Raw genomic sequence first — 12,117 nt, forward strand, 5'->3', positions numbered from 1 at the left:
ATGACAAATGTACATGCCAGCACATGTGCAAGGATGCAGCAATTGTACATTAGTGCCTATGAGGGAAGGAATTAATTTATCATCTGCAGTAACTTCAGCAATAAATTTTCATGTGACCTCATGTATCTTTTTTCTTCTAGCACCACAAACACCCAGCTGACCCCACCTAAATCACCTCTGGATTATCCTTCTTCAGCTATCTAGATGGGTCACATCAGCTGACATCACTTCGTGCCAATGGCCTGTTCAAACTTAATTGTTAGATAAAATTTCAAACATCATCCCCAAATAAGCAGTTACACTGCAAACAGCTTAGAATGACAACATTCAAAGGATCTTACAAATCCAGGAATAAGTATAGCTATGACATATGATGCTTTTCAAGCACAAATACACATTAGGACATAGAGGGGGCTGAGTTATTACAATCAGTAAAGAAGGTAGAGTACACTAGTAAAGCACAGCCATAGGTGAGACACTTGTTCAACGTTCAAAATGATAAATTGGAAATTCCTTGTACATAATAACCACTTTAGGGCTTGCTTATAGGGTTTTTAAAAAAACTATTACTGTCAGAAATTAGAAAGTTTGGATACTGCACCCTATGTGATCAAATTGCTTCAAATCAAGTAACTTTGACCAAAGTTAGTAAATGGCACTTCTGTTTTTCCTAAACCAATAAAGATTTTTCTGCCTTGGTCACTCTCCAATGGAACAATAGTCATTTTGAAAGAAGTATATTTGGTAACTTGAAAACACTTGAGGTTTTTAGGCTGGAAAGAGAGTAAAAGGAATTTAAACATTGTTTAAAACTTCTTTGGAAAGAATTCAGTTTGTTGGTTGCCTTTTTTTTCTTGTAATATATGTTAAGACATAACAGTGCCCAGCAATGTTACCGCAATCTCTCTGTGGTGTAAACAACTAAGTAATGAGACTCACCATGGGATTTTTGAAAAATTCATATTTTGCATAATTCTTCCTGAACAAAAATTTACTTTCACTTCCCATTGTGGACTCAACTTGAACTATGAGCTCATGATCTTCCAAGCACCTCTCTGTGGAAAAAGAACACAATGTTAATGCACAGCCAACCAGGAGGAGCAGCAAAACCAGCTTTTAAAGAACAGGAGTTAAACAACCTAGTGTAATTGTTTAAGTGTACAAAACATACCACAGCATTCAAACCATACTGCCATGAAACATTTAAAGGAACTAGGGTATAAATAGTACAAAGTTTAAGATTACATAGCAGTGTTCTTCAAACACTATTTCTACATCAGGGTTTCCTAAGCACAGACTGCTGAGAAAAGAAAGATTTTTTTATGCATGCAGTAGCTTAGATAACACACACAAACTTCTTCTTTTGGTGCTGGCTATATGCTCTGGAACTGGCAAGGTGGACAGATTTAAGGGGGAAAAAGTTGCAGAAAGGCCACCATTACGTCTTCAACTATCACAGAAATACATTGTCCTATTTGATCACACTCTATAAAACCAGTTCATTTCAAGGTGAACTTCAGGTCATTATTGTAGATACTAGACAATGGGGTTTATTATGAAAAGAGGTCACAGGATCTACTTTACAGGAATACTGACAGAGACAAATGTTTTGTACACATGACAGGGCAATTTTCTGCTCTAGATTTGGTTGCAAGGTAGTTGTCTTAATAGTGAGTACTTTGATCCCTTATATAATAAGAAATAAAAATTGAGGTCAAACAAAAAATAACCTTCGCAAAGCTCTATCTGAAATGTGTGTGACGTACTGGCCAAGGAAGTTTGGACAGTCCCTTCCCCACTTCATGCATCCTTGCATTCCCATGGTTACAAATGCCAGGCTGTCACCCAAGTTCTCTAGGGGTGTTTTCAGGATAGAAGGCAAGCAGTCATTGGTATGTCAAAGTAGCAAGCTCTTGCAATGTCACTTGCATTATCCAATTTAGCAGATTAATGTAAATTATTTGATTGAAAAATTCACCTATTGCTGAATAATCCCATTGTCTTTTTCACCTGCATTTAGACTGTCAGTAACACCACCTCACGGATGACTACAGCATTTACTGTGCATTTGCAATGTCCAGCCTTGATATAGATTGCATGTGAGGGGGTTAACACTCAAGATTTTCCATAGTGGGCTGCTCTCAAATATAGAGCTTTCTCTTAGTGCATCAGACATAATACCACTTTTTAAGGGCTAGGCCTTTGACTAATGTACACAACAATGCTGATGTTGGTAACAGTTAATTAAGTCATTTTGCACCAACTGAGAATTTAGCACTTAAAGCTCCACATGATCTTGGGGATTCACAGGTAAAGTGAAAGCATTGCAGCTGATTTACTGCTACTATTATAATAGGGTTTAGACAACCACACTCTGATGAGGACAGAGGGCCTATAAGGGTGAAAGGTTTTCTGCTTTTTTTAGATAATACTTTCTCTAAAAACCATTTAATTACGTTGGCATGAATCTTCATCACAGTATGAATCCTGAAAGATCAAACATCCTGCTATTGACTGCTACTGTCATTGCACTAAGTGTGGTCTTCACTTTCCTAACATACTGAGGAGCACTTGCCTAAGGGCAGGGACAAATCACACCTTGTTCATTCTGTCCTGAAAGAAGTACAGTGTAGATGAACAATTTGTTTTGTGTTTTGATAATTAGTTTGTGTAAATATATTCAGTGACTGGTTCTTAGATGGTTTAGGCAACTGACCTAGATGTATTTTTTTATTAAATCAAGAGCCTTTTGAAATTCTGTGGTGATAAGCACTCTGATTTAATGTTTACATTTTCATTTTGAGGTGAAAGTCCTCTAGAAGAAAAGGTGCAGCATTTCATAAGCACATACATGTAGAAAGGAAGCTAGTCCTGGTCAGTTTGCTACTACTTCATAGACATTGTGCACTTGGGAAGTTCTTGTTTAATCTGCATTTGGTTATTACAAATGAGATGAACTATCACTTGACTCATCTGCAGCTCAACCTCAGCCCTTGTTTGAGCTTCCTGATGCAAAACTAGCACAGAAGTCAGCCTGTTAAATTCGATAGGTCAGTCTGTCTTCAAGTGGCATTGCTGTTGAAGTGAGCAGAAATGTCTTTTAATCTATGATAGGCTCTGCTCAGTCATTCCTACACACCTGCCAGAAGAAAAGGACACTTTCCCCTCGCCGCCCCCCCCACCCCAGATTGTCCTATATTAGAAAAAATTACAAGATAAGAAAAGGAGATGGATTCCATCCTGAACAACTCACAGGCTTATCCCCAAATTACCGATTAGAGAATCACTACAAATGACAGGAAGACTGAAGTTTGAAATGGCCCATCTTGGTTCTGTATTTTAGCAAGTGCTGTGTCTAACTGTTCCACTTTTAATTCATTCAGATTAAGGCAAATCAAATTCCATGCATACATAAACAAGAAAATCTATGTACAAAACTATGCAGCAAGTCTTTCTTCTAAGCCTACATATATCTCGGAGCCCTACTAGTTTTCTTTCTTGCTTCAACTATATTGAATAAGATGAACAGTCAATTCTGGAGCTGGAAAAATGAGGTTTGTAGGTATGGGAGCGTTTAGTGTCCAGACATAATATCATGACACTATGTCTTCATCATTATTGTTTCTGTTAATACCCACTACAGATAGCTCAGTCTCCATCCTAAACTGATGGTAGTCAATTATGGACCAGCATAAAGGGAGAACACCACACTTTATGAACAGGTTAGGTGTATTTCTAATTGCAAATGAAATAACAGGACCCATTCAAGTTTCACAGGCTGTTTAAATACCACAAAGTGTTTCAGATACTAGTGGGACAGTGGACATGTCGAATCTAAGCAGGTCTGATGTTAATTGGTACAAAACTGCCGCCTCCAGTAAGAACAGAAATACTATGCATAGTGCAATAGCTGTTTGAAGTCATTTGCAAGTACACAGGTTATTTGTAATTGAGTTCACTTTACATGCAACCTAAGTAGTCAGATGAAGGTTCCTTAAAAACTGGGGACCTCAAAGATCAGCACAATAATAAATAGGTATCTGGCTTCAGAAATTTGCTCTTGTCCTGAGACTGTCCGATAGTAAAAATATGAAATGGTTTTGCAAAGTGAGCTCTTTTGGGAAGTAGTATTAGGCAAGACCATGGGGGTAAAAAAGAAAAAAAAAAAAGAAAAAAAAAGTGAGCTTAACAAAGAAACTTCCTGTTTTGTGGTATGCTTCAGGATTACCACTTCAGCATTAAGTCAGAACACTACACTGTTTGGAGTAAGAAATAACATATTCTGGAAATATAGAATTCTCACTGCTCTTAAACCATATTTCTTTACACAGTGCTAAAGACCTGTTTGCCATTGTTTCATACTTATACCGGCAAACTTATTTCCTGAGGAAAAAGTAGGGAACATCACACACCTGATAATAACGTCATCTAAGATGCAGATAGATTACTACCTTCAACTGACAATCCCTGAAATACAGGGAAACATTTAAGCTACAGAGAAGCTATAAATAAGCAAAAAAATAACACATATAATAACAAGAAATAACAAAAAAAATCAAACTGCAACCAAAACTGTTTGGACTCATGAAAGTTGGTATTTAAAGTTTATTGAATAGATCAGTGTATAACTCGGTACCCAAATACAAGAAACTGGATGTTTCTGTCTCCCATTAAACAAACTGTTTTGTTCCTTTTCCTGTCTATGTCCTTTCAAATATCTGAAATCTGTATCATTACATCTTTTTTTATGCCTTAAATATGCTTTTTTTTTTTGTTCACTTTACACCCTCAAAGGCTGCTTTACTTTTCACACAGATCTATTGCATCGCCTACAGAGGATGGCCCTGGAGCAATCCCTGCAGAACCAAGTTTGGTGGCTGCAGAAGCCCCAACCTGCACACCTCATTTCTCTGGGACAGCCAGGCCAGTCTTTGTGCTTCAGTATGAAACGAACTTCTAAGACAGGCAGGTCCCCATGTATATAAATGCAGCTCGATAAGTATCTTGCTCTTTTCCCATCATTGTTAATTACCAAGTTATTTGTGTGTAAACAGAAGCTTTTGATTTCCTAATCAGCCTCCTGCCCGATTCATTCAGAGATGTCACACACCAGAGTTTGACAGCACAATTAGTCACCATGGAAGCTATTGTGATGTCACAAACACTGAATTGTGGCATCATTGAATGAATCTGGCAGGAGAAGGATGTTGGTTACAAAGGAGAAGGCTTCTGTTTACACAATACCTTGGCAATCAGCAATGATGGGAAAGAGAATATAGAAAAATAGAGCCTGGTAGTTTAATGAGCATTGATAAAACTGAAAATTTGTAAAGGTTGATAGAAACATGCATGTGGCATATTAACCTACGGAGACAAAGATTCTGTATTTAGACCTTAATTCTTCACCTTGTCCTATGTTCTCAGTACTGAAAGTATATCATAGACATATGGAAACGAGTGTTCCGTGTTATTTTTTCCCACATATTTCTATATTAGTAGAGATATTCAATAACCAGGATTTTTTTTTTTTTAAGTGCTATTCTGTAGAGCAGTGAATGTAGTTTAGGGCATTGCATCTCCAGCAAATTGTTTCCTTTTTTTATTTGTAAGGGTTCTGAATTACATTTTTGGACAACAAAAACCCCTCTGTGAGCTACAGATACCATTCACAATTACAGTGCTAGTGATCACAGCTTATGATTTGTCTTGAAATACATTGACTAATATCCCAAATGCCACACTTTTAAAAGTATTACTGAATGCTATGTAGAATTATAGACAGCGTGTTTGAGCGATATGCAGTTGCAAGCTCCAGAGCAGAGCCTTGCAACTATTCAATGACACAAAATAACAGGAAAAGCAAGACTGAATAACATGAGATCCTTTCAGGTACTGTAATTAAACCAATTCACGGTGTTATTTAATTCCCCACCGTTCTTCCTCTTGCTGCCTTCTTGAAACTGTAACCATGACACCTTAATTTCAATTAGGTGGAAGAGCTGCCGACTGGAGAGCAGATGCCACTGCTGGTCCAGAAATTGCCCATGGATTTGTGGGTGGTGCCACCATTTTTTCACTGCCTGAAGTCAAGTTTAGCCAACCCCTTCCCCCACCTCAGCATGTCTAGCTTTCATAAGCATTACTGTAGGTATGCAAAGCTGAGTCTGTTCACCCAGGTCTCCCAGCTGGTGATGAGCTGAGCTGTTTCACAGGACTAGTACTCTATGGATCAAGCTTAATTTTCCTAAGCTGTTTATTTGCAATAGCTTCAGACATAGTAAGGTAGCAACAGAGTGTTAGCATGAAGATTTGGCAGTTATTTTCCTTTTTTATAATAATAAAACAAAACAAAAAAAAAGAGAGGATGGGAAATAAAAGGACTTAAAATGGGTTAAATGCTTAACACATCAAATTGTGATACATGAAAAACACGTACACGACTTTAGCTAATTGTACAAATAAAAGCAGTGGAAAGAAAAAACTTGCTGGAAGCACATTAATACGAATTACACATATTTTATGTTCCCAGGTAACCATTCCACCCCTTTGACCATTCCCTACCTAATCCTAGGTGAGGGTGATGCTCCACTAGTGTCCAGCTGTTATCATCCACACAATGACTTTTGTAAACGAGCAGCTGACAGAGGTCCCTGGCTGTCATGTCTGCTAGAATCTCCACCACTTTGCTTGTTCCATCTTCACTAAAGACTTTTACATCCTGCAACATAAAGGGTACACTTACAGATCAACAGCTCTGAAATAGGCAAACCACACAGCTACCGTAGAATAGTATCCTCTTGGTGTGAGGGTTCCAAGCACCTTGGCGGCCAGGACAAATGACATGGATGATTCACTTCCAAACACTTTCTCTTGATGCCCTCTTGCCCTATTTCCCCTCCCCCCCTCCCCAACACCTCCCTGCACTAAACAAAGGTTCAGCAGGGTTAATGTGAACACATAGGCAGAAACAGTGAGAGAGCAGGTTCTGTATAAAGCTGTGTAAGGTAACCAAACGTGAAACAGTATCGAGAGAGTACTTCAGCAAGAGTAGGCAAGAAAAATTGCATCCAGTCAAATACATACACACAATTTTCTTTGTGATCCTGTTGGAGGCCTTCAAACATTTACTTAGGAGCAGGACAAGGCCCTGAAAATTAAAAATGGCTCTCTTGTTCCCTACTAACTTTTTACTGATTTGCTAGGGGAAGCCCAACTTGCAGTTTGCTGGTGGATCAATCAGCTAGCACAGTCCACACATTTCTCTCCCTGCTCATACTTCTATTTTGATTTCCATTTTGAAAGTAGTTTGAAATCAAATGTGCATATGCTGCATATCCTAAATATTAATGGAGATGAAAGAACAAGTCAGCAACCTTCTCCCCACCTCCTGAATTATACAGATGCTTTCGTCTTTGCATTGTTCTGCTCAAGCGAGAGACACTTGCCACAAAATTATTTCTCCGTGTGGACATGCAGGTCTGAGATTTAAATCAGCTCCACGTATAAAACACTCCAGATCTTGGCAAGAAAGAGTGATTCTAACAAAAACCCAGAGGGTAATTTGATATGGAAAATCTTACCTCAACAGCACGTAAAAGGCAGCAGTCAGAAGAACAAGATGGCATTTTAAATAGAGAGTGCCTCTTGAGAGAGTTTGTTCTCTGCCTCCACCGACCCTTTGTAGCCTACAGCTGGGCGGCCCAGGGTGCCGGTGGTGTCAGCGGATGGCGGTACCGTACCTGTTACGTAGCCCCTGCTATGGGGACTGTTTCTGGGGAGGGAAACAACTCTGCCACAGCTCCACTCAAAGGGTTACACGCAATCTTTGCGGTAGTGAATCAAACCACACTGTGTAGACCAATCCTAGCCCTCCCTCCGACTGATGTAATCATTTCCCACACACTATCAGACTTCCAAATTATTCCCGTCCCCCCCCTTCCCGTCCCCCCCCCACCCAAAGAAAGAGAAATCACAAAGGAAATTTGTTTTTATGACCACCCACGGGCGTTTGAGCAGCCCCAAAGTTGCAAGGCGGGGGAACCGCGACCCCGCCGGCGGAGGCAGGCGTGCTGCCTGAGCGCCGGCGCCGAGCCTGCCCGCAGCCCGGCGTGGCAGCGGCTGATGTCATCTGCCTGCAACTTAAGCACTTGAACTTCTCCTCCCGCCGCTCCCCGCCGGCCTAGGCTGGACCCGGCCCCGGCCCCGAGCCCCGGCGGTGGCGGGACGCTCTGCCCCGGGCCGGGTGCTGCGGACCGGGGACGAGAGGGCGGCAGCAGCACCACCGCACGCCTAGCGCCCGCCGGCCGCCGCCTCTCTCCCACCCTCCCACCTCGCTACGTACAAATTCAAGCCCAGGGAGGGAGGAGTTAAAGCCGCCTTTAGCCCAAGTGACTCAAAGCCGGGCGTTCAGGAAACGGCTTCGTCTGACAGCAGGGATGAGGCAGCTCTTTCAGAAGTAGGCTCTGGAGGGAGGGGGCATCCCGGTTGCTGTAGCTGTGAGGAAGGCATGCGTGCTGTACAATGTTACAGCTGCACTCCCGCTCCTGCCAATACTTCAGGCATCCTCGCACACACAGAAATTTGTTGGGGGGAGGGCTTGGGGTGTGTCACTCGGCTATTTGCCCCTGCGGGCAGGTCTATTTTCTGCGGCAGCACCTCTTCCGAAGTAAAGCGGCACACTGCACCGCGCCACAGCGAGCCGCCTGCCCGGCACCGGACTGAGCGCAGCGCGCTCGGGGGAATACGAGACGGACACGGTGGGGCGGACGGATGGATGCCCGAGATACTCGTCAGAAATTAACACCGGTTTGCAATTAGGGCGCGCAAGCCAGTGTCCAACAGGACAGAAAAGTTATTGGTTTGTTTTAGTTGGGGAGAGACATCCCCTTGATATATTTTTTCACATTCCTTCCCTGAGCGAGCAAGCCAGTGTTCAACAGGACAGAAAAGTTATTGGTTTTAGTTGGGGAGAGACACCCCCTTGTTTTCAAACTCCTTGTCAGGAAAGGAGTGACAGAACTGAAAAGGTGGCAGTGGAGGGATGCCTTTCTAATTTCTGCTTAATCTGTGCACATAACGCTTTTCTGTATTGAAACGAAACTATTTTGGATGGATTTCCTGCCTCAGGAACCAACCTGGTGACATCATTCATTCATTCATTAGTCACTGAGAAGGCACAGCACAGCCCCGAGCTTTCTGCCTCAGACTTCACATGAGAGCCTGTACCAGGCACACGCCAGACAAACTGCCCCTTTTGCAACACCTGGAACACAAAGAACCCCTCTTTTTCCTTCCCTGCGGCTGTGCTGGGAACGAGGCAGCAATATAAAGCAGGCTGCACCTGATCTGTGTCACTGCCAAGTCCCAGAAAAGAGGGAAATCTACTCTGTTGTGGGTGCCTCTGAAGTCCTAGCAGGCAGAAAAGAGTCATAGGACAGCAACCATACTTTCCCCTTCTTCCAAGTCTGGGGAGACTTACCGGAGCATGGCCACTGGAAGAAGGCTGTAGCTGTCTTTCATGCTTATTCATGCCATGCTCCCTCAGTGTGAAGGGGTCAGGTCCCTCCCCCTCCTTGCCCAGAGTTTGAGCCAATACCAGATGTCCTGGTGTACAGCAGCATCTTAAAGCAGTTACAGGACGCACGATTGTTGTCCAGTGCACAACTCTGCTGTAAACCCACATTTCCTGCTCCTGTGAACCAGACCCTACAGGCAGCACACCACTGTTCTCACAGTGCTCTGGGAGCTACCATAAAAGTGTTGGTATGTTCATTCACAGGACCAGTCAGTGCTGGGGGTTTTAATGCTTTTACAGCCCTGCAGTGCAGTGGGGTGGACAGTGTGAATGCAGAAATGACTATTAGTAATGATGTGTTTGCTATCAAGGACAGTGCAAAGCCATGTATCACCATTGACATCATGGATATATAACAGACTGCATCAGGAGGGGATGTAATGGCCTGAGCTGAACTGTGCCCTAGAGAACAGGAGACAGAAGTGAGAAGAAACCCTGAGGCCTCTGTGGAGGCAAGAGTGCAACAGTCCCTGTCCCTAAGGGGCTTATGCAAAAGGAAAGGGGATTTTATGCCCCCACATACTGCAAAGCATGATGTGTAACCACAAATACAGAATGGGCTCAATGACAAAGGTTCAGCTCAAATTTCTGACAGCTTCTGTGATAAAAAAGGCAGATAACAATATTCCTGTATCACAGAGGGGACTTAATTTAAAATCAAATCTAACCCTCTCACATTTCCTGTATTTTTTCTCCCCTACTTTAAGATGATACAGGCTCCATATTCAAACTTCTTCCACCAGAAACACAGTTTCACTTGCAAAACTGATTTGGGGCTTATAATCTACAAAGGAAAATAAAACAACTAATTCTGAATAAAATGCAATTATTATTCTGAATAAAATCCAATAATGAAAACACTTGGCCTGAAAGTAAGTTCAGAAAGTTAGTCTGACATTTTGCTCTGCATCCCTCCCACAAATGCAGTGAAATGCAACAGCAGACTGCCTGCAACAGTGATTTACAAAAGGCCCTAATTACGTCAGCAGCACAAGGCACCTTCTATTCAAAATTAAGGTTAAGAATGCTAAGCCAACCAGAGCATTATATTGGCTGAACACTCAGTGCTTTACAGTGTAAAGGAGCAGATAACAGACTGCACCATTGTTCCAGGAAGAATTCTTCCTCCAAGCATTTTTTTTTGAAAGAAAGACAGACTTAAAAATTTAGAAGAACATTAATATTTATCACTTCAGTGGTTTCATATAATGGGCTATGTATCTTGAGTACCCTCATATCTGCTTCATCTTCCAGTTCTTCAACCTCACTGCAGTATTTTGTGTGCATCATGTAACACAAACATTGTAAGGAATGAGGACAAAAAAAATCCTGCAGTCATGTCACAGCCACTTCTCTGCTTCTCTATTTTTTTCCTTTTTCTGCAGAAGCAAACCTATGACTGTATACAATTATATAAAAAAAAAATCACACTTTTAAATGACATTATGTTAAAAATCTTCAGCATCAAACAGATCCAAATTTGCATTCTACAAACTGAAATGAATCACCGTGTAATTTGTATAAGTACAAACCAACCTTTTTATTCTGGATTGTAATTCCAAACTAAATATATAAGGAGAGAGTATCCATCATCAGAAGGCCCTCTGACTGAAATCTAATAGATAAAAGGTCTCAGTACACTAGTTCTTCAAGACTTTCCCTTTATCAGAGACATTACAGAGAGCTACTGCCACTAAAATACACTGAAGAATCACTAGCAAGAGCTGCACAAACTGAAAATCAGTCCAGCAAGTTTTTACTTTTAGTTCCTGATTCCACTCATTGAGATGTTCAGACATGACAATTTTACCATCAGCGAGGCAAACATAAAAGAAAATTGAACTGAAATGCATGTACCTTGTGCAAGCAGAAGCAGCAATTTATCACAGAAGGCACCTATGTACCAGGGAGGTACTTCTTGTTTTCAGTGGAATCCTGTTTTGATGAGATCGTTTTTCTGAAAGCTTTCTGTACTCAAAGCTCATGGGCTTACAAGAACAGAGGCACTGTAGGTACAGGGATGCTTTCAGTCAGGCTCAGTCAATTCAAAGCTACTGAAGACTCAAGCTTTGTATGCAGATTACCCTTGAACTGCTACTTGCCTAGTTGAAGAGGTAACTAAAAAAGGAAGGACTTACTACCTAAAGTAGCAAACCTTTAATAAAGAAAAGCCTCTAAGCTTTGTACACACCTGACAGGCAAGCAACTTGGTCAACCACATCTACACATTTTCTGTCCCCCTTACTTGCCCATCAGCATTAAGGCAGCATTATAAGAGATGGGAATTTCAAGTGCTACGATGAAATAAATATGTAAGTCAACCCTATGGCTCTTTTTGCCTTCTCAGGTAAGTAAAAAGCCCTTCACACAAACAGCAGCAGTAATAGCAATACACTGCAGATAGAGTCATTTATATACAAAGAATCAGCACTTCCTTAAAAAGGAAAAACAACTGCTCAGTTTTTTGATCATTGCTTTTTTTCCTACATACAGACATAGGAAATGCTGAGGTTAAGGTTCTCATAGCAACATTAACTCTCCTG

General features: G+C 41.5%; 1 protein-coding gene across 2 annotated transcripts in view; it reads right to left on the reverse strand.

The window, feature by feature from the left end:
* GRB10 (growth factor receptor bound protein 10) overlaps positions 1–12,117 on the reverse strand; it is a 62,416-nt gene that overhangs the window by 17,579 nt on the left and 32,720 nt on the right. For both annotated transcript variants that reach the window (XM_054381672.1, XM_054381671.1), the window contains exons 3-4: positions 6,562–6,718; positions 940–1,055 (exon numbers count right to left, since the gene is read on the reverse strand). In XM_054381672.1, the coding sequence (XP_054237647.1) occupies positions 940–1,055; positions 6,562–6,718 (273 nt within the window). The remainder of the gene's footprint in view (positions 1–939; positions 1,056–6,561; positions 6,719–12,117) is intronic.

Source organism: Indicator indicator, chromosome 6, assembly GCF_027791375.1.
Source record: "Indicator indicator isolate 239-I01 chromosome 6, UM_Iind_1.1, whole genome shotgun sequence".
Classification (NCBI taxonomy): domain Eukaryota; kingdom Metazoa; phylum Chordata; class Aves; order Piciformes; family Indicatoridae; genus Indicator; species Indicator indicator.